Raw genomic sequence first — 20,662 nt, 5'->3', positions numbered from 1 at the left:
AGAAGATGTTTACCATTAGTGACTGATGGAGCTGCTTTTCTGCAGTGGGAGCAGCACAGCAGACCCTTCCCTTCCCACCTTCACCGTGGGGCTCTCTATTTTACCTGAGTTTGTAGAGGGGAAAAAAATCTCTACTGCCAATTTTTTCAATTCTAATCACTTTAGGCAGTGCCTTGGAAATTTTAAATAAGGAACCAAGGGATGGAGAGCACAGAGCACACCCAGCTGCATCCAGCCCTGTGTCCTGGCTGCTGCTGCACGGGGGGTCTCATGTTTAGGGCTCTGCAGAGAACCCCCCCCCATGCTTCCTGCAGTCCCCAGGGCATGGTCACACCTGAGTGTGTTACTGTGTGCTGTGGGTTATGACAGCTGAGAGGCAGATGAGGTCAGAGAAGCCCAAAACTCGATTATAACAGCTTGATCCCAGCTTCCCTCTCTGCAGGGTAACTGACAGCCTTATCATGTTATCCTCATGCATTAAAGAGACTTGATGTTGTCCAGCTCCTCAGTGTTGGTCTGTATCTCCTGACCCTTCGAATAATTGCCTTGAAATGCCAGTGCTGGTTTATTTTCTTTTTTATGTTTTACTGGAACCTGGGAAATGGCTGTAGAATAGTCTGTGTGCCGTCACTGCCTGATTTCTATCTCAGATGCATTTGAGTTATTATGGGATGAGCCAGCTCAGTGGTGACAGCATTGCTGAGGTGTTTTGTGGAGAAGAAATGGCTCTCCAGGGCCAGGCAGACGTGGGTGTGCCAGTCTGGCCTGAAAGGGAGAGGTGCCCATGGCTCCTGGCAGTTGGTTACTGCCTGGCAGTGCCCCCAGCACCCTGTTCCCATTTCACATCCTATATTAAACACGTATCTCCCTCCCAGTCTTGCTCCTCCCCACATTCCCAGCTGTCTGATGGGAATAAACTGGTCACTTGCCACAAAACTCTGTGACAGGGCATTCACAGCAGTGGTTTGTCCAGCCCTTCTCCTGTCAGGTAGCATTTTGCTGCTGCTGCCTGAAGTGTGTGCTGGTTCCTGACCGGCTCTGGGTAAGACCCAAAGGGTCTGTCTTTCTGCAGCTGCCAAATGCTGGTGGATCTGGGGGAGCCAGTGCAGGCAGCAGGTCCTGAGCGTGCCTGAAACCAAACCAGGTGCTGCCACAACTGACCCAGGCCGGGCTGGAAGTGCCCCCACTGCCCACCCTGGCCTGAGTGGTCCTCAAGATCTGGCTGAGTGATGTGACTGAAGCCCTGTGAACTGGGCCACCTGGCCTGGCATCGTGGCAGCCCCTCTCCCAGCTCTGCCTTCCCGCCCTCGGGAGGCAGCAAGACACAAAAGCTTCTGTGTCGTGTTTACCAATTCATCTGTGTGTGCTTTCTGTTGGCCCCAGAGGAGCTCCAGCATCTGTTCCTTGCTCACTGCTTTCCCTGCTCCCTCCACGGCAGGTGCAGAGCACGGGGCAGAGTCCACCCCTGCTCTCCAGGGTGTGAAGGGATGTTCCAAAGCCAGGTAAGCCTTTCACCTCACACACCCCGTGATTTTTGCAGAACCACAGAATCACAGAATGGGTTGGGTTGGAAGGGATCTTAAAGCTCGTCTCATTCCAACCCCACTGCCATGGGCAGGGACACCTTCCACTAGACCAGGTTGCTCCAACCTGGCCTTGGACACTTCCAGGGATGGGGCAGCCACAGCTTCTCTGTGCAACCTGTGCCAGGGCCTCCCCACCCTCACAGGGAAGAATTTCTTCCTAATATCTAATCTAACCCTGCCCTGGCAGTAGGAAGCCATTCCCCCTTGTTCCATTACTCCGTGCCCTTATCCAGAGTCCCTCTCCAGCCCCCTCGGAGCCCCTTTAGGCACTGAAAGGGGCTTTGAGGTCTCCCCGGAGCCTTCTCTTCTCCCAGCCAGTGTTCACAGTGGAGATGCTCCATCCCCCCAGAGCATCCCCGTGCCCTCCTCTGGGGGGATCTGGGAGCCGCCGAGGGCCGGGCCGTGCTGGCCGCGCCCCCCGCCGCTGCCCGCGCCCCCCGCCCCGCAGGCACCGCCCCCGCCCCGCCCGCCCGCTCCCCTTTGTGCGGCAGCCCCGCTCCGCGCTCCGCTCCGCTCCCCCGGCACCGCCCGGAGCCGCGGGGCCAGCCCGGCTCCGCACGGCCCCGCACGGCCAGCGCAGGTGGGTCCGGCCGTCGGGGGGCTTCGAGGGGCCGCTGGGGAGGGAGGGAGGGAGGAAGGGTGGGTGGGTGGTCGGTCGATCGGTCGGGGTACTCGGGGTCCCCCGGCAGCGCTGGGCTCGGCCGTGCCCGCTCGGGGGTCCCGTGTCCCGGTGCCGGAGTGCGGTACCGCGTCTCACCCCGCTCCTGCCGGGGAGGCGGCCGGGACCCCGCCCCGCTGCCCCCGGGGCATCGCCCCGCGCCCCGACCCGCCCGCATCCCGGCCCCGGCGGCTGCCATGGCAACGGCGGGTACCGCGGTTTCCCCTTATCCCACCGTTGCCTGGTTACCAGCCCCCCCTCCCCGGTACTGGGGACGATCCCCCGGTGGACCCCACCCGAGACCACCGTGGGTAGAGCTGGTTCACACCCAGTGCTCCCCAGGCTGGCTGGGCTCTGCAGAGCGGGGGGATCCCGGGGAGCGGCGGGGGAGGCCGGGGAGCGGGGGGATCCCTCCTTGGCAGCGCCCTGGCTCCCGTTGTTCAATATTGTAGTAACACCGCGCGTAAACAGCCAAGCGCCTTATCCCGGGAAGGCGTCTGGAGGAAGGGAAGAGCGTGTCTCTCAGGGTGTGTAATTAATGCTTCCAAAGAGACGGATTTTGGAGTCCATGTGGTGGAACTCGGATCTTGCAGGGATATTTCTGTGGGAGGGAAAGTGACAGGTGGTTTGTGTGGATGTGAATAAGCAGCGTGAAAGAGCAGCCTCTTGGGAAAAGCCGTGTGTGGATTAGGATGAAGCACCCATTTTGGCAAGCCCGCAGTGCTCCACGGTGCTGTTGGGTCCCGTTGGGATTTTCAGTCCCTGTGGGTGGTTTTGCTCCCAGTTTGAAACAAAGACAAGCCCAGAGAATCCCTGCCCATGCGCAGCCGGACCGTGGTTCTGAGGCAGAGTGAGGTGAAACGTGTGAGGGAGAGATGCCAGCGTGAAGTGCTGTGGCTGCCGAGCCAGGCCACCTGTTAGAGCGTGTCTGGGACCTGCTGGAGAATATCCCGTGCCAGGTGTGAGGCTGGCTGTGCCTTCCTCTCATCAGCCTAAGGTCTCCCTCTCACCTTGGAATTTTACCTGCCTGCTCGCAGCATACCTGTTCAGGTAAAACACGGTGGAGAGTCACGGCTTTGCCAGGTGTTGAGGACAAGGCAGCAGCTCTGTGTCCAGCTGTGTTTGCCTTTGGGGCTCTTTGTGTGTTTCCAAGGTGTAAAGAGGCTGCCGAGCTCCACAGCTGTCACCTGAGCACAGAGAGGCACCGCTGGCACTGGCAGTGTGGACGTGTCCTGCCCTGCCCTGCCCTGCCTGCCTGGGGGCTGTGCCACCTGCCTGTCTCTCCACGCAGTGTGTGGCAGTGATGGTGGGGACACCGGCCGTGCTGCTGGGGACTGGTGTCTGCCTCGTGGCTGTGGCTGATGGTGACAGCAGGGGAGAGAACGGAGAAAATGTCCGCTCTGATGTGCTGCTGAGCGTGGCATTATGGTGGTACCAGCACACATGGGAGCCTGGAACAGCTTCTCCCACACGCTGCTCTGTCAGTGTGTGCTGCTGATCCGAGTTTCTCTCACCACCAGGACCTGCCAAGTAACCTCTGCTTTGCCTCACCTGCGTGATTGCCGTGTGCTGCTGCCCTGCTCAGCACGCAGAGCCTGGGCTTGTTCAGCCAGTGTGCAGCCAAAGGAGGGCTGGGTGTGGTGGGAGGATGGGACAGTCCAGGCAGGTGCACAGTAGGGTTTACAGCACCTGGTTATCTCTTAAGCAAATGAGGAGGGATCGGGAGCAGCAGATTCCTGATGGGAGATGGTGGTGGTGGTGATGTTTACTGCCTCCTGGAGCCCAGGGTTCCCTGGCCAGGCAGCCATTACCTCAGCAGTGCTTGCACTGGAGATTTGCCTCAGTGGAGGGTTGTCCTCGCTGCTCTGTGCCTGCCCCTGCTTGTTGGGACGTTGTCATGGTGGGACAGGGACTGTGTTGAGCCAGACACGGCCAGGCAGCTTTGGCTGAGGCTCCTTGATGGGTTAGGGCCAATTCCATGAGGCTGGAAGAAGCCCTGCAAGTGCAATGCTGGGGTACAGGTGAGGGATGCAGCACAGGGTGTGCTTAGAGACACCCCAAACCCATAAGAGGCAATTAGATTGCAGTAAAGTTAGTTTTGTGTCTTCTGTGCAGTCAGCCTCTGAATCAGCACCAGATTTGGGAAGTGCCATCCATGTCGGAATGGCGAGGGCTGGAAATCTCTCCTTCTCTCTCATTTAGAAGCACGAGGCACAACAACAGGCACATTAATAACCAGATTGATGCTGACGTGAAATGGCAGAAGAGCACATCTATGCAGAGCTGGAAATGTCCATTCACACATGCACGCTCCTAAACGCCCCGGGCAGCGGAGCGCTGCTGTCACGGTCTGGGGGGCTTTGCACAGAAACCAGAGATTTTAACTAGGTCTGATCTTCAGGAGATGCCCCGAGGACTCCTGATGGAAGGCGGAGGCTGCCCAGCATTACGCTGTGATGGCTGAGACTTGACAGTGCAGATCCGTGCAAAACAACGAAAAGGAAAAGGGGACTGGAAGATCCAGCAGCGTTACAAATTCACCTGCCTTGCTCTGGCATGATTTGCTGTGCTGCAGAGAGCTGAGCCAGGCAGGAGAGGCAGGGTCTGTCCGCCCGGATTTGCCTCGCCCGGGCTCCACACACACACAAACACACACCAAGCCAGCGGCATGGGAATTGCGAGGAGGGATTATCCAGAAGGAAGAGGCTGTGAGGAGGAGCTATGGCTGTGCTCTGCATGGAGGGAAGTGTGCTGGCTGTGCGCGTGGCAGGGCCGTGAATCACCCAGGGAGGCTCCTGACACCCGGCACAGCGTGGGATGGAGTGGGGAGGGTGGCCCTGGTGCTGCCACCAAGCCCTGCCCTCGTGCCCTGCCAGCTGTGCTGAGCAGAGGGAACTGAGCCCCTGCAGCCTCACATCACAGGGCGGGTCCTCTGTGGCACTGGGTTATTCCCTCAGCCCGCTCTCATCCACATCCTCACAGAAAACAGCAAACTCCAGGTATTCCCTCGCTCTCTGTCGCTGCTTCCTTCCCCTTGAGCCTCTCCCAAGTTCCAGATGCCTCCTTCTTGCTATGCAGATAGGGATGGGGGGGTGGAAATATCTGGTTTCCATCATAAAACAGCAGTTTGAGTCGAGAGGAAAGGGAAGGGAGCTCCAGCCGCCACTGCCCTGCTCCTGCGCCGCTCCGCCTTCTCTCTGTGTTCAGCCAGATCTCCAAGTTTTAACAGGAAAACCCCTTGTTTTGGTTCAAGTCGCAGGCACTGCCACTCCCTGTGGTGTGCATGGATACGTGGCAGCTCGGGGTGGTGACTCCAAACTTTCTGTCACCGACAGGGAGAAAACAGGGAGATTTGGGTGGTGAGGAAGCGGCCGAACTCGGCGCTGCCACGGTTCCTCGGGCAGCCGCTGTTTCCCTCTCCCTTTGTGCCAAGGTGCAGCTGGATCCTGCACGAGGGAAGGCAGGAGCAGGGAGAGCGGCAAACCCTTGGCAATGTTTGCTCTTCTCACTTTATTTCAGCTTCAGGAAGAAGTGGGTGGGCCAGCTTGGAGCAACCCAGAAAACCTGTGGCTGTTCGCAAAGCATATGCTCCCCTGGAGGAGAGCTGGGCTCGTTTGCACTCCAGAACGCTGTGTTTGCCTTTGGAGCAGGGACACTGCCAATCCTGGCGCTCAACTCGTGCGCAGATCAGTTTTTAGCGTGCGGAAGTGTGTGAATTCTAGGAATTGAGTTAGAAAAACAAAGAACATATGTGTGCTGCGTGCCTGGCTGGGCCAAACGGTGAACTCTGCCGTGCTACGTGCGGGAAGCCAAGAGCTGAGCAGAGGGTTGGAAACAGTGTGTGTGGCTGAGCAGGGCCCAGCCCCACGTGGAGAGGCTCAGGGCAGGGAATAATGCAAAATTCCCCGAATAGGATGCTCCAAGAATGGGCAAATAACGGCAAAATAAACAGTGAGCATCAGATGGATGGCTTGTTTGAAAAATAAAGGCATCATTAATGTTCTCCAGGAGCCAATTAATACTGTTCACGTTGTGATAGCGTGAGCTGTATCACATCTCTAGTGCACACGCAGCACCCTCGTATGGGTAATGACTCTGATTTTGCGCTGGCAGACTCAGTGGAGAAGAGATAAAGAACAGGAGATAAAGGACATGGGGAAATGTGCAGCTACAAGTTACTGTGCCACCAGCTGTGGGTTCTTTGTGTGTGTTTCTAAGACCTGGTAATTATCCCCGAATGATGTGTCTCAGCAAACGAGGGGGTTTGTCTGGGCCCGGGGAGCAATCCAGTGCAGCCCCACGATACACAATGGCAGCAGCAGCTGCAGGAGAGGGGGATAAAACCCTCCAGTGTTCGGATAAACACATCGCCTTTGGAATGGCAAATCATGGAAGGGGAGGGAAGGATGGGAATTATCATGGGATGTGCTGCTTGTTATGATAAATGAGGCAGGTTCTGGGAATGTGCTGGGGTCGGGCTGGGGGTGCATCCTCTGTGAGTGTGATGGGAACTGGCTCCTGAGGGCAGCACTGGGGACAGGCCATGGAGACAAATGCTGCTGGGGACAGTGGTGGGCTCTGCTGAGCCTGCTCCGTGCCTGCCAATCCTGGGAGAAGGGGCTCTGGCAGGGTCTGGGGGACCTGAGTGCCCTGAGGAGCTGGCTTGGGGCAGCTGAGCTGCCTCCCCTGCCGCTGGCAGTTGGGGTGGGCTGGGATGGAGGTTGTGTGGGAATCAGGTCAGGCTGTGGAGGGGCTGAGTAGCAGCGTGCGGGATCCGCGTCCGTCAGCGAGCTGAATTCCTGCTCTGCCGAGGGCCCCTTCCTTATCGGCACCAGTCCAGCACAGCAGCTGCGGCAGCTCTGGAGCACTCGGTGCTATCGGTGCCTGCAGGGCGCCTGATAACCCCCGTCCTCTCCCGTGCCAGCAGAGAGCCCTCTCCCTGCTCCTGACCATGTATGGCCACCCAGCCCCACCGTCAGGGCACTCAGTGACTGCCTGGCACTACAGACATGAACAGGGACAGGCACGGGGAGCTGCAGGGGCCAGGGAGCCAGCACCCAGCCTGCATCCACAGTCCAGAGCCCCCGGTGTGCTCCAGCAGCTCAGCCCTCTCCTCCTGGCACGAGGTGTCCCCCTCACACAGCCAGTGGGTCTGCAGTGCCCTGTGCCAGTGGCAGCACAGAGAGCAGATCCCCCCTGTCCCCTGCCTGTCCCTTTGGAGCTGGAGAAGGGGTGCTTGGAGGGGGTTATGGGCACCATGGGTGCTGGCAGTGCCTTCCCTCAGCAGAGCAGTGGTGCCTGGTCAGTCCCAGCAGCGAGGGTGCCCACCCAGAATGGGTGCAGCAATTTGGGACACGCACCCCTGGCCGAGCTGGCAGGAGTGTCACAGCCTGGCCACAGTGTTGTTAAACCTGGGCTGGCATCCCTGGGAGAAGGGTTGGTGCTCTGGCTGAGCATTCCCAGTGAAGGGACAGGGACAGGCTCAGCTGTGAGGGACACTGAGGTTATTTATGGTCTCTCCTTGCTGCTGCAGGTGAGTGCAGGGAGCCCGGAGGCTCGAGCTCATGTCCCACCAGGGCCACTGGCCTCATTGTAGGAGTGTGCTGTAATTGCTATGCTAATTGGGACAAATTAAAGTATGCTCTGGGTGAAGGGCACAGTATCGACCTTGGTGAAGAGATCACAGCCCTGGTGCTGGTCCCATTACCTGCAGAGCAAACTCGAAACTGCACTGAAATCTATGCCAAATGCAGGGGTGGTTGAAAATATACCACAGGACCCCACAAAAAGTCTGTCTGTCCACTCAAACCCTTCCCCTCCTGCCTTCAAGCTGATGTGTCCCCATCAGGTTGGGCACAGTGATGACACCAGTTATTATGGCCAGACCTTGGGTGTTCCCCAGAGCCACCCTGGCTCCTTTTCCCATGGCATGGGCTGGCCCTGCCTGCCCACACAGCCAGCCACGTGTGTCTTTAGTGCCCTTGTGCCCCTGGCCCTGTCATGGTGCCCTCCATGAGCCATCTGGGTACTGACATGTGGTTCTCCCCTCTCTTGCAGCAGCCATGGAGGCAACACTCATCTTCCTCTGCTCTCTGCTGGTGCCAGTGGCTGTGGCAGACGGTAGGTGCCGAGTTCTTCCTGGGAAAAGGCTGTGGGACCCAGGGGAACTGCTGTCCCATGGATCCAGGGGGGCTGGAGTGGGGTGTGGGACATGAGCCTGTGCCAGCTGGGGTCTGTGGGTGGCTGCCAGGGCTCAGCCAGGGGCTCGCTCACCTCACACCCCTTGTCTGCCCATTCCCAGTGGCCACCCAGGAGAAGGAGAAGGAGGAGGAGGACCCCTTTAACTATGGTGAGCACGGCTGTGTGTGGGATGGGTGTGCATGTGCCATGGGGAGCAAAAGAGCTGCTCCCTCTCCTGAACCCAGCAGGAGTGAGCCCCTGTGTCTCCTTCCCCAGATTACCAGAGCTTGAGGATCGGGGGGCTGGTGTTTGCCGTGGTCCTGTTCACTGTTGGCATTCTCCTTATACTCAGTAAGTTGGGGACCTGGCAGGTGCTGGGCTGGCAGGCCTGGGCAGCAGGGGCTGTTCTGGTGGTGGGGGCACTGGGAAAGGCCACATCCCATTCCCACTTTGGCCACACTCATGGATTTCTCTTCCCCTGCAGGCAGGAGGTGCAGGTGCAGTTTCAACCAGAAACCCAGGTGAGTGAGGGCAGCCCAGTGGGAAACATCTCCTTGGAAAGCCACTCTGCTCCTGGGCTCCCTCCCACAGCTGGCAGAGTGGCTGCACCCTCTGAATGTCCCTTTTGGGTGCCCAAATCTGGGGGATGCTCTGCTGCAGAGCTCCTGGGTGGCAGAGGAGCTCCTAGAGCACCTTCCCCAGCGTGTCCCTGTGCTGTTGGGCATCCCACCCCCGGGATGGGGTGCAGCTCCCAGCTGCTCTCACCGTGCCTCTCTCCTTGCAGGGCTCCAGGGGATGAGGAGGCTCAGGCAGAGACCCTGATCACCTCGAATGGTAAGGTCACTGTCCCCTGCCCTGTGTCACAGCCACCTGCCCACAGAGCTCCCGGTGCTGGGCAGGCTCTGCAAACCCCTCTGCTCTTCCCTTTGCAGCAACGGGGGCACAGAAGGCAGAGAACTGAAGAGGATCCATGCGGTGAGTCCCTGCCAGTCTGGGTGGCGGCACCAGGATGGGAGGGACAGCTGGGGCCGTGTGTGGGGGTGTTCTGAGCAAACCAGGCTGCTGGGACTGGCAGCCCTGCCTCCCCAGTGTGGTGTGGGGGCAAGCACTGGAAGGGCCCAGAGCAGGGAAACTCACAGTGCTGGTGGGTGTCCTTCAGGCAGCCCAGCAGGAAAAGGAAGCATCTGTCCGGATTTTCCCTTGTGTTACACTTCCTTTTCTTGTGCTTCCCCACCCCGAAGTGGTTTTGGTTTTAGGGTGTTTGGAGAGCTGGGTGGGGGTCCCTCAGGGTGTCTCGCCCTGTGCATGCAGTCAGAGCTCCCCGAGCTCCCTGTTTGTGCCCCCGTTTGGAGAGGGGGAAGCCTGGAGCCCGTGCTGGCAGTTTGGGAGCCAAGCAGGGAAAGGTGTCGGTGCTGCTCCCAGCCTGACTCACTGCTCTCCTGCCCACGCAGACCCAGAGACCCGAGGAGAGACGCTCGGATCGCAGACACCCGCGGCCTGCGAGGAAACTGAAATCACAGCAGCAGGTCCCTCTCAGGAGGCACAAAGCTGCCGTGTCTGTGTTACCCTCTGTACTCCAGCACCGGTTCTCTGTTTCCTAACCCGACTAAACTCCGCTCACCGCCCTCTCTGCCTCCCGTGGTGTGTAATGTTGCTGTGAGATGATCATTACCTCTAGGGCTAGTTGTTGCTGATGTTGTAATCGTGACTTTCTCTTCACCTTTCTCGTGCTGTGCGTGTGATTCGGGCTCTGTAGGACTGGCAGGCGCTGCCATTTGGGCTGCCCTCCAAGCCTGGGAACAGGGGCCGTGTGGGGCAGGGAGCGTGGGCTGTGGGGCAGGGACACCCTGTCCCCCAGCCCAGAGCCCACGTGCTGGTGGTTCCCCTGCTGGCTTTGGGCAGGGCTTGGGTACCCACAACGCCCCAGGGACCTGCTCAGTGTCGCCGTTTCAGCAATAACCCCCTGCACACCCCCAGCCCAAAGGCAGCTGTGGCAGGGGGTGAGTCGGGCAGGGACATCCCATGGCTTGGCTCCCCTCACTGGGAGCACTGGGGGGCTGGATTCGAGGCTGAAGGGAGCTCTGCTGTCTCTCCTGCTTGGCACTGCCCATTCCTGTCCCTGGCTAAACCCGTGGGATGCTGCTTTAGAGTGAGGAAAGGCTGTGGTGGTGGCAGAGAAGCCCGTGAGGTTCCCAGCACGGTGACACTGTGACAGAGGGTGGCTGCACAGCGGTGCCCCCACTAACCAGCACAAACCAGCTCCTTGCCTGCACTCTGCCCATGGACAGAGCTGGGCAGGGTACACAGTCCGAGGGCTACAGAGAAACAAAATCCTGTCCGTGCTTGTCTCCGACAGGGAAGGGGCAGCTCCCTGCCCCTCCTGCTGCCTTGTCGCTGCCTGTGCCACCCCTGTCAGTGCTGAGTGTTGTCTTGTGGTGGTTCCGTGTCACTCCCAGTGCCAGCTGCCCCTTCCCCCGTGGAGCAGCAGCAAGAGGTGGTCTTGCACACCTGAGCTTGCACTGTGGCAACATGCTGAGTCCACAGTCCCTTGTCACCTTGTGTTTGCTCATGGGTCAGAGGCAAAACTGTGGGTTTTGGCCCTTCCCCAAGGCCATGGACAGGCAAAGCCTTGGCTGGAGCTGGGCACTGCCAGCTTGGGTGTGGGGTACTTTCCTGGGCAGCAGCAGGGCATCACCAGCGCTGCACTGAAACACCTCAGGGTGCCATCCCCACACCAGGAAGGGGGTCTTGTCCTCCAGGATGGTTTTGAGAGGGGTTTCTGCTGTGCCCAGCCTGCTGTGGTGGCCCTGCCTTCAGGGTGGGCTGTGTGCCTGGTGTGCCTTGGTGGCACCGGGAAGCTCTGTCCCATCTGTGCCAGGCAGAGGGAGCGTGTCTCTAGTACTGTGTCCCTTCCCCAGTACTGTGTCCCTTCCCTCCCTCCTGGCCTGTCAGAGATCTCCCAGGCAGAGCAGACCCCCGGCCCGGCCCCTGAGTGCCAGTGGTGTGTGTCCCTCAGAGTGCCTGTGCTGTCCATAGTGTGCCATCGGTGTTAACACGAAACAAAGAGACCCCTGTGGTGTGTAAAATGGCCAAACCCTGACTGTTGTAAAATAAACTGAGCTATTGTGTTTCCTTTTAAATAGGCGAGTGTGCTGCTGTGCTGGAGGGGCTGGTGTGCTCTGTGCTGTGACCTAAGGGGAAAGGAATAAAATATCGTTTCTATTGGTGCCTGGCTGCATCATCTCGAGGGCCGTGGCGTTCCCAGGGCAGCCTGGCTGGGCAAGGCTCTGGCAGCTCCCACGCTGGGGAGAGAGGGGCAGGGGCAGCGCCCTGGGCAGCACAGACGGGCTTTGTGCGGGCAGAGCCCCCTCCCTGCGCTCTCCCTTCTGCAGCCAGGAGCATTTCAGCGAGAGCCAGAGTCTGTGTGAAGGGAGCGTGGGCACAGAGACTCCTTGTCCCTCAGCTTTTTGGGAGCTGCTGTGTTGGGCTGCTGCCGCGCCCGATCCGGGGGATGCCGAGCGCTGCCAGGGCACCGTCACAGCAGTGCCACCACAATGGCCCCACACAGCACCCTCCAGGGCTTGGCTTCACCCCGTGGCGCCAGAGCTGGGCTGCTGTGGGCTCCAAGTGCCTGCACGCCTTGGCCATGCCAAGGGGAGCCTCCTTTGGGGGCAGCTCCCCCCGGCACTAATCGGCTTGGGCGCGTGACTCGCGCCCGCTGATTGTGAGATTAGAGCAAACTGGATTGCACAGCCCTCCTGGCAGCTGGCCTGGCTGGGCCCGGGGCTGGCACCACCCCGGGGAGCGCAGCATCCTGGTACCCCACTGCCAGCAGGGATGCACCATGGACATCGCTGTGCCGGGACCCCTGGGATAGCTCGGGCTGGGAGGTGCTGTCCCGGCTGTGGGACACCCGCAGTGCCAGGCTGGAGGGCAGGGTGTGCTGCCTGCTTTTCTCTAGCCAAAGGCAGCCTCAGCCTGTATCCCAGCCCATCCCTCAGGATCTCCACCGCTGCGGGAGGTGAAGCCCAGTTGGGCTGGCACTGGGAAAGTGAGGGAGGGCTGGGACAGGGACACCCACGGCTTGGGGTGCCCAGCCCTCCCCGCCGGCTGGCACGGTGGGTTCTGCCCTGCCCTGCCCTCCCCTCCTTCCCAAAGGCGGGCAGGAGAGAGCCCTGTGCCTCCCCTCGTGACTGCGATAAACATTACACCGAGGCCATTAATGTTTAATGAGGTTTGTCTCCCAATTAATGCGCTTTCCCGTGGGTGCCCCACTCCCAGAGCGAGGCGCCTGCTGGACAACACGCCGAGGCGATGGGTGACGGTAAGGGCAGGCACCTTCACAGGGGCATCTCCATGTGAGGAGCAGGGCTGCTCCCTCCTGCACGGGGGAAACCCTCACCAAAGATTTGGGGGGAGACGTGGGGATGGATGCTCAGAGCCCCACAGCCCGCTGGCACATCAGTGCTGGCTGGTGTTTGGCTTCTTGGGGTGATTTCTCCTTCCAAACGGCTCCCGGCAGAGGGCTGAGCAGTCAGGTAAGGTGGCTGGAGAGGTGACACGCAGCTGTCAGAGGGATGAGCCTGCAGGCATGGAGGGGCACTGCCGGGGTGCACCCTGGTGTGAGGGGTGAGCCCGCAGGGCTGCTCAGTTCTGCGTGCCAAGGGAGCAGAGCCACCGAGTCCTGCGGGCAGCGGCGCTTCCCGAGGGCACTGGAGCCGGGCCCGTCTGCAGCTTCACCTGGAGCCTGAGAACTCCTGTGCATCCTGTGAACTCAGCCTGCAAGTGCATCCCATGAATTCACCGTGGATGTTAAACTTCCTGAGATGAAATGCAGGAGTTTGGGAAGTATTTTCTGGCTGGGCTGGACACTGAGGAAGTCACAGCGCTCTCCCTTGCAGCCTGCATTGCTGGTCTCTCCCACCTCCATGCCACGAGCCTGATGCCCAGGACCTGGCTCTCACTGGGATTTCTCCTCTTTTCCAGAGCAAGCGCCCGAGCAGGGCCTGGACAGGTTCAGCTACGGTGAGTGTGTGCCCTGGGCAGCCCCCTCCCATCCTGCCCTGCACTGTGGGCTCGGCCCCGCACCCTGCCTGGGCTGACACCCCTTGGCTCTCGTGCTCCCCAGACTATGACACCATCCGCAATGGGGGGCTGATCTTCGCTGTTGTGGCTTTTGTGATCGGGCTCCTCATCATCCTCAGTAAGTGCCTGGGTGGGCTGGACACCCCCTCAGATCTGTTCCCTCCACGTGCCCCATGATCCTCTCACCTCCCTCCTCTGGCTGGGTGTGGGGCTGGGGGTCACCAACCCTGCCCCACAGCAGCAGGGGTGGGCACAGCCTGCCCCAGGGCTGCCTGGGAACTTTCCATCCAGGCACTCTCCCAACAGAGAGCGAGTTGGGAAGGAGACCACGTAAATATTTAGTGTTTCCCTGCCAGCACCAAGGCTTCAGAGGGAAGGTCACTCATTAAAAATAGCAGAGAAAACTCTGACATTTCCAGAGCGAGAAACCAGCCTTCCCAGAGCCCTTGGATCTCAGCAGCCCCCAGAGTGACCCAGTGCTGGGTGTGCAGGGCACCCTGTGACCCTACTTGGGTGTTCTGGCACTGCTCCATACCCACACTGCTCTGTGGGGCTGGGGTGGCTGCAGCATCGGGGCTGGTGCAGAAACAGTGCCCAGTAGAAAACCAACAGCATTTGCAATTGTGGGACGGCTTAGAAGACAGACAGACAGACTTCCAAGCGGGCATTTGTGACTGGGCAGTGCCAGGGCTTGCAGAGGTGAGACGGGGCAGGGGGAGGCTCAGCCCCAGGGACCTCAGTCACTCCTCTTGCCCCCAGGCCAGCGGTTCCACTGCGGAGGGAAGAAGAAGCTGAGGTGGGTGTTGCACGGTTTCCAGGCAGCCTCATCTCTCCTCACTGTCCCAGGCCTGAGAGGGGGGATCTTGGTTTGTGCTCCCCCCGCCGTCTCAGCAGCATTGCTCCGTGTAACACATCTCCCTTTGCTTTTTGCTCCACAGACAAGGGAACGAGGAGAACCTGTAGGTGCAGGTAGGCTGCAGGAGGAGGCTCCAGCTGGCAGCCAGGCTCCCTGTGCAGGGAGGGATGCTTCGGGGTGCTTGTACTTCAGGGAAGTACCTACAGGGGGGTTTTCTTGGGACACACTGGCCATATAACCCTTCCTCTCTCTGCTTTCAGAGCGGCTGTGCCACCATGGAAGCAGAGCTCCATCCAAATCCTTGTCAAAGGCCACCCCTTCTCCTGCTCCAGTGGATCCACTACCCTGCAAGGCCAAAATGCAAATTACCCTCCTGCTTCTTCTCCCTCTCTTAGACCCAGCGAGAGTTTCTTGGCTAATAAAGTTCAAGCTCAGAGAGGTTAAACTCTGTACCCAAAGGCGTTTGAATTGCCCACTCTCCTGGCCCAGCGCCAAAAGAACTTTTCTGCCCTGCGGGCATCTTCCACCCCAGACCCAGGAAAGGTTCCTGCTGTTCCCCCTCCCCCCCCACCCCCGGCATGGAACAGCCGGCTGGCTCCACCCTGGCTTTGCTCCGGATGTTTCTCCTCCCGGCGGCAGATTCCTGGGTCCTGCAGCACTTGCCTTTCCCTTGGGATGCTCGGGCAGCGGCTGGCAGCGCGGGCACGTGTGGGGCTGTTTGTGTGCTTGTGTCTGGCTGGGATGGAGTTAATTCCCCCCATTTCAGCCCTCGTGGTGCTGGGCTGCGTGTTGGGAGCTGGGAAGATGTTGGTAACCCACCAGTTTTGGCTCCTGCTGCTCCCGCAGCATCAGTGCTGTCTCTCCAGCATCTCCCCCACCAGCAGTCTGGGGGTGGGCAGGATCCTGGAGGGGACACCACCAGGACAGCCCCAAACTGACTGAAGGGATATTCCAGCCCATGTGACATCTGCTCAGGCATAAAAGGTAAGGGAAAGGTGGAGAAAGGGGGTTTTTTTATGATTTACAACCTTTGTCTTCAGGAGCAACTTCTGCTTCCTGGAAAGGGGCTGGACACTGCCTGTGGATGGGAAGTAGAGAATACAATTTTTTCGTTTCTTTTTTTTCCCCTTTTCTTATGTGCACACACCTTTTGCTTTCGATTTCTGAACTGCCTTTGTCTTGAATCACAAGTTTGGGGGATTTCCCCTCCTTTTTTCTCCCTCCCTGTCCTGCTGAGGAGGGGAGTGATGGAGTAGCTCATTGGGCAACTGGGGGTCCAGCCAAGGTCAGCCCATCACAGCATTACAGAGCTTGATCCAGGCGTCCTTCTCGGTCAGGAGCAGGGCTGGGATGGAGCACGGAGCTGTGTGAGAGCTCATGGCCTCTCTCAGCACAGGATACAGACAGAAACGCCTCTTTCAAGAACAAAAAAAAAAAAAAAAAAAAGGCGCAAAACTCTCCCGCAATTGGGCGGTGAGTGAGGAGGGAGGTTCACTCCGCGTGTGCTGAGCTGGACCGACACAGACCCCTAGTGACCGGAGGGCAGGGCTGCCTGTCCCCCACCACTGCCCCCACCCTGCCCCAGCACCTTCACCCCTTCTCCTGCAGCTCTGGGGCCGAGGGTGCCAAGGGTCACCCCAAACGGGCAGAGAAAGAGGGACTCAGGGACAGGAGGAGTGGGGAACTCTCCTCAGCATTCCAGGGGGTGCTTGGTCAGGGAACACTTTGGGTGAGAACACCAAGCTTCCCACCCTCACCTGAAGCTGCTGCAGGGGCTCAGGTGTGTGAGGTGCTGCCTTCCAGAAGCCAAACCATCCTGGTGGTGCTGGGGTGGAGAAACCGGCCCCCAAGGTCCGTTTGCGCTTTGATATAGGTCAGACATTGACAGAAAAATAGGATTAGCTGGGGCAAGGTTATTAGGCAAAATCCGTGCAATTTGTCTGATCTGAGGTGCTTATTTAACACAGTAAGGAGATTATTTTGGAATATAATTTTGACTTGACACTGACCCACTGATAAAGAGTCGTTGCAGCTTTCGCACAGCCCAAACAGGGACCAGGGTCCTCCATCTGAGGGAGAAAATGGTTAATGCTTGAACTTGATGACCTTAGAGGTGTTTTCCAACCTGACTGATTCTGTGACTCTACGAAAAGTGCCTGTTTGACAGCGCAGAAAGGTTTGGTCACAGCAGAATTGCCCTGCCCGCTCCCTGCTCTGACCCCCAGTCCTTGCTGAGGGCAGTGGGGTTGTGTTCCCCAAAAGCAGCAGCCAAAGCTCCCAGCAGGCAGGAAGGCAGTGGGGTGTGAAAAGACCCGCTCTCAGCAGAGTCTCACACCCCTGTTCCCTGGTGCCAGGGCACAGCAGTGCCCTTCACCCCCCGTGGAGCCCCACAGACGGAGCCCCCGTGGCTCGGGGGCCGGGGATTACGGGGAGAGAAAAGCCGTGTCTGGCTGCCCGTGCGGGATCTCTGTCTCGGCACCAGATGGCATTAATAGCATTACTCTGCACGGCTTGTGGACACCCACGTGTACCTGCCCGGCCCCTCACACCCCTGGCAGGGGCTGGGGACACTCGCAGGGGGTGGCAGTGGCAGGGCAGGACATGCTCCAGCACAGGAACACTTGCCCTGGGTGTTCCATTTGGAGGGCAAGGCTCTTGTAACAGCTGAACTGTGAGCAGCCCAGCTCCCTGCTCCTCTGGGAGTCTGGGAACCAGGAACACAGGAAAGGCACAAGCAAATTATATGATGCACAGTAAATGTGGCCTCCCTGTGCCCCTGCTCTCCACACCTCCACAGTCCTTTGCTTTGGATATTGAGCCCAGGAGCTTTGGGAGAGGGAAGCTGGGAGGACCACAGGAAAAGGGCACCGTGTCTCCTTCCTCCTGCCACTGCCCCAGTGAGAGAGTCCTGCCTTCCCCAGGGCTTGGGTCAGGTGAGTCGTTGTCCCCATTGGAGGGTGTCCCACAGGACAAGCCCCAACCCCTCAGCCCTTTCCTTGAGCCCACGGATCCCCTGGGAGCTGCAGCCTCAGCCAGGAGGCGTTTGCCTTCTCCCCTGAACCAGGCAATCTCAGAGGATTTCTCTCACAGTCCCTTGAGCCATTAATCTTCTCAAAGTAAATCTTTTCTGTGGCACAAAGGGGATTGAGTAAATAATACAGTGGACAACCAGAGCGCCCTTTTCCTCTGGGAAGACTTCCAGAGCCAAACAGCTTCCCCTTGGCACTGGCTATTCCCTGTTTGCTTTGCCGGTCTGTGGATGGACAGGTATGAGGGAGAGGGGTCCTGGCCAGCTGTGGATTGGCCTGTTGTTGTTCTTCATCCACGACTGAATGGAAGGAGATGAGGCAGCGGGGCAGGAAGCAGAGGAGCAGCAGCCAGGCAGGAGCCTGCCAGCACTGCTCCACGATGCCAGGGGCGCATTTGGCCCGTGAGGAAACGTGAATGCAAAATGTCTCCTCATTAGTCTAAAGAGGAGAGCAGCAAATGGTGACTGAGGGAGCCAAAGAGGAACACTTGAGAGGGGAGAGATGGGCCGGGCTGGCGGGGAGCCAGACACGCGCCTCGTCCTCCCTTTGTTCTGCTCCCGAAAAGGCAGCACATCCATCAACAGCAGCTCCTCTGCCAAAACAGCAGCGCTCCACAGGCCCAAATTATCCTCCAGCCCAAGCAAACAACATTTCAGCCTTCGTTTCCCACTGCCCCAAAGCAGTGGTTATTAGGGAATAACTGCTCACACGAAGGTGGCCAGGGGACCCAGAGCTGAGCAGCCCCGTGGCAGCGATGCTGTGGGGATGCAGCCCAGGGATGGATGGACTGGCTCTTGCCAGTGGGATTCACAGTGGGATGCAGCTGGAAGCAAAGGAGAGTCTCCATGAACCCAGTCCGTGAGTGTCAGGACCGTGGCTCAGAATCACAGAATCATTTAGGTTGGAAAAGACCTCTAAGATCATTGAGCTCCATTAACTAACGCTGCCAAGGCCACCACTAAACCCTGTCCCTGGGGATCACATCTGTACACATCTGTCTTTTAAATCCCTGGTTTAAATCCCTCCAGGGCTGGTGGTGGCTCCATCACTGCCCTGGGCAGCCTATTTAGCCCCTGGAGTTCACTGAAACTGTGCGAGGACAGAAACTGTGGAGCCGGCGAGGACAGGGACCCCACTCATCCCCCTGCACGGGGCTACCATCAGCAAAGCCCCGCTGCCCCAGTCCCCGCTCCGCAACAGAGCGCGATGACACTAGAGGGAACCAAATCCCAGCTTCTTGCCGGGAAAGCGGCTTTTCCCTGGGCAGCGGAGCATCCTGGCTGCCCGGCACGGACCCCGGCTTCAGGAACGGGGCACCCGGAGCTCTTCACAGACCGCAGAACCACAGGCTGGTTTGGGTTGGAAGGGACCTTACAGACCATCTCGTTCCACGCCCCTGCCACGGGCAGGGACATCTCCCACTAGACCAAGCTGCTCAGAGCTCCATGAAGCCAGGCCTTGAACACTTCCAGGGATGGGGCAGCCACAGCTGCCTCACCACCCTCACAGGGAAGAATTCCCTCCTGACATCAAGTCTGAATCTCCCCTCTTATAGTTTAAAACCGTTCTCCTTTTCCTGGCACGATCTGCCCTCTATACCAAGCTGTGTTTCCCTTTTGGACACGCAGCCCTTCCTGCTGTGCAAGACACAAAGGGCTCAAGGAGGATCTCATTTTTGGGTACATTGACCTGCTGGCAGCTGCCTGTCCAGGGTTTGCCTGTCCTTTATCGGCACACAAGACCCTCGCCACCTTTGGGGTGTTTATTCTCCCACGAAGCAGCCGCTCTATCCCCTCTGCCACTGGGGGAAACTGAGGCACAGACAAAGTGGGGGACTTTCCCTCCTCAGCACCCACACAGGGCCAGCCTTGGGGTGATGGAGGAGGGACAGGGGTCCAGGACAGGTATGACAGAGAATCACAGCCAGGCATGCCCAGCCCTTTCCCACCCAGGTGTGCCCAATGATTAGCCCAGCTGAAACCCATCCTGCAATCAGCCCCAGAGCCTTCTCCGCCATGTTACTGGTGGGACTGGGCTGGCAGTGTCTCTGTGGACCAGGGTGCCCGGGAGGGGTCACGGCAGGCTGGCTCTGCTCGCCGGAGAGGTGCCGCGAGGGTAAGTTGGCGATGCGTGGGAAGTGCTTTGTGGAAATCGGCTAGCGCCGATAAGTAGCCCTGTTGTTTTAATGACTGCTTCCTCCGGGGATTTGTCTGCGAGGGCGGCTCAGGGCACGGGGCTGGGGGCGCCGGGAGGTGAGGTGTGTCCGGGCCGGAGGGAGGATGGGGTGAGCTGTGCGTGTCCCTCTGCAGCACCTCTGCCCTGCACAGGGCACAGCCCGGGGCTGGGGCTGACCCCAGAACCGTGGGGGTGCAGTGGGGACCTTCCTCTTGGCTGTTTTTCCCGGTGCCCCTCTGCGTGACTGTACAGAGGGTGGGTTTTTTGCACGTCAGTGGATGAACTATCCTTAGGGTAAAGGACCTGACTGGCTAATGGGGTCTGTGAGCACAGGGCACTGCTGTAATCCCTGGAGCTCTGGGGGAGCCTGGAGCTGCGTATAAATGCTGCCCAGAAGCAGAATAAGTGCCAGGGAGGGGGAGGCTGAAGCGGGGTGGCTGTTTGAGGGGGGCAGTGGGCTGCCCTGTGCTGTCAGGAGAGGCGAGACCTGCTGTATGTGCTTTGTGGTGAAGCCTGTTGGGGGCTCAGAGCTGTGTGTGGGCATGTGTTGCTATAATTTCTCCTGTGTCTTGTGTGGAGTTTGGGCCAGGGAAATAATCCCTTAGTATCAGCTCCACCTTTTAGCAGTGCAGCTGGGCTGGCTGCTGACTCTGGCAGGCTGCTCATTGCCTGTTAGCAGGTCAGTGGCTACAGGGAGTGTGAGACGGGCTTTTACCCGTGTGTCAGTGCTGGCCTGGCTTCCTGCGAGCTGCCTGTGCTGCCAAGGCACAGGTCAGCGCTGCCCCAGTAATTACCATGGAGATTTCCAGCCCTGCCTCGTCACACGGTGTGAAGCACATGATCATGGTGTGGATGTTAGCAGGACACCAGCTTTCCGGGCTGAGCGTTCACGCAGAAGGTGCCGCACAAAAAGCTTCCTGTGCGTACCCAAACACGGAGCTGTGGGAAGGCTGATGTCCCCAAACAGTGGCTGCTGGGCAGGAGCTGAGCCCCAGGTGTGGGCTGGCAGGAGCTCTGGCTGCCTGCCCACGGCTGCCAGCCTGGCACGTGCACCAGGCTCAGTGGGCTGGCAAAGGGCCTGGGCTGAGCGATC

The 20,662-nt window shown here is 59.2% G+C and overlaps 2 protein-coding genes across 4 annotated transcripts; both read left to right on the top strand.

Moving 5' to 3' along the window:
- The first annotated feature begins 2,074 nt into the window (after positions 1-2,074).
- Positions 2,075-11,564, top strand: FXYD6 (FXYD domain containing ion transport regulator 6). Of its 3 annotated transcripts, none has more exons than XM_027655686.1 (8): positions 2,075-2,166; positions 8,302-8,364; positions 8,546-8,593; positions 8,701-8,775; positions 8,909-8,945; positions 9,209-9,258; positions 9,357-9,399; positions 9,876-11,564. In XM_027655686.1, exons 2-7 carry the CDS (start codon positions 8,307-8,309, stop codon positions 9,383-9,385), a joined length of 297 nt encoding a protein of 98 aa, XP_027511487.1. In that variant the 5' UTR covers positions 2,075-2,166; positions 8,302-8,306; the 3' UTR covers positions 9,386-9,399; positions 9,876-11,564. The 3 variants fall into 3 exon arrangements, with proteins under 3 accessions (XP_027511487.1, XP_027511488.1, XP_027511486.1); XM_027655687.1 differs by having other exon boundaries at positions 2,145-2,166; positions 8,305-8,364; XM_027655685.1 differs by lacking the exon at positions 2,075-2,166 and adding an exon at positions 5,807-6,195.
- Positions 11,565-12,650: 1,086 nt separating this feature from the next.
- Positions 12,651-14,823, top strand: FXYD2 (FXYD domain containing ion transport regulator 2). The gene is made up of 6 exons (XM_027655688.1): positions 12,651-12,748; positions 13,411-13,449; positions 13,553-13,627; positions 14,269-14,305; positions 14,448-14,478; positions 14,626-14,823. The coding sequence occupies exons 1-5, from the start codon at positions 12,739-12,741 to the stop codon at positions 14,470-14,472; spliced, it is 186 nt and encodes a 61-aa protein (XP_027511489.1). The 5' UTR covers positions 12,651-12,738; the 3' UTR covers positions 14,473-14,478; positions 14,626-14,823.
- Positions 14,824-20,662: the final 5,839 nt, after the last annotated feature.

This window comes from Corapipo altera, unplaced genomic scaffold, assembly GCF_003945725.1.
Source record: "Corapipo altera isolate COAL_440 unplaced genomic scaffold, ASM394572v1 71, whole genome shotgun sequence".
NCBI classification, from domain to species: Eukaryota; Metazoa; Chordata; class Aves; order Passeriformes; family Pipridae; genus Corapipo; species Corapipo altera.
The sequence above is the reverse complement of the archived record's forward strand: the minus strand, read 5'-3'. Positions and strand labels throughout refer to the sequence as shown.

What these genes read in the sequence shown, in the direction of transcription:
- FXYD2 (XM_027655688.1), top strand. An exon ending in CGGGCTCCTCATCATCCTCA is followed by an intron (nt 13,628 to 14,268) that starts GTAAGTGCCTGG and finishes TCTTGCCCCCAG; the next exon opens with GCCAGCGGTTCCACTGCGGA. An exon ending in GGAGGGAAGAAGAAGCTGAG is followed by an intron (nt 14,306 to 14,447) that starts GTGGGTGTTGCA and finishes TTTGCTCCACAG; the next exon opens with ACAAGGGAACGAGGAGAACC.
- FXYD6 (XM_027655685.1), top strand. Translation starts at nt 6,138, where the DNA reads ATGCAAAATTCCCCGAATAGGATGCTCCAAGAATGGGCAAATAACGGC. An exon ending in AAATAACGGCAAAATAAACA is followed by an intron (nt 6,196 to 8,301) that starts GTGAGCATCAGA and finishes CCTCTCTTGCAG; the next exon opens with CAGCCATGGAGGCAACACTC. An exon ending in TGGCATTCTCCTTATACTCA is followed by an intron (nt 8,776 to 8,908) that starts GTAAGTTGGGGA and finishes CTTCCCCTGCAG; the next exon opens with GCAGGAGGTGCAGGTGCAGT.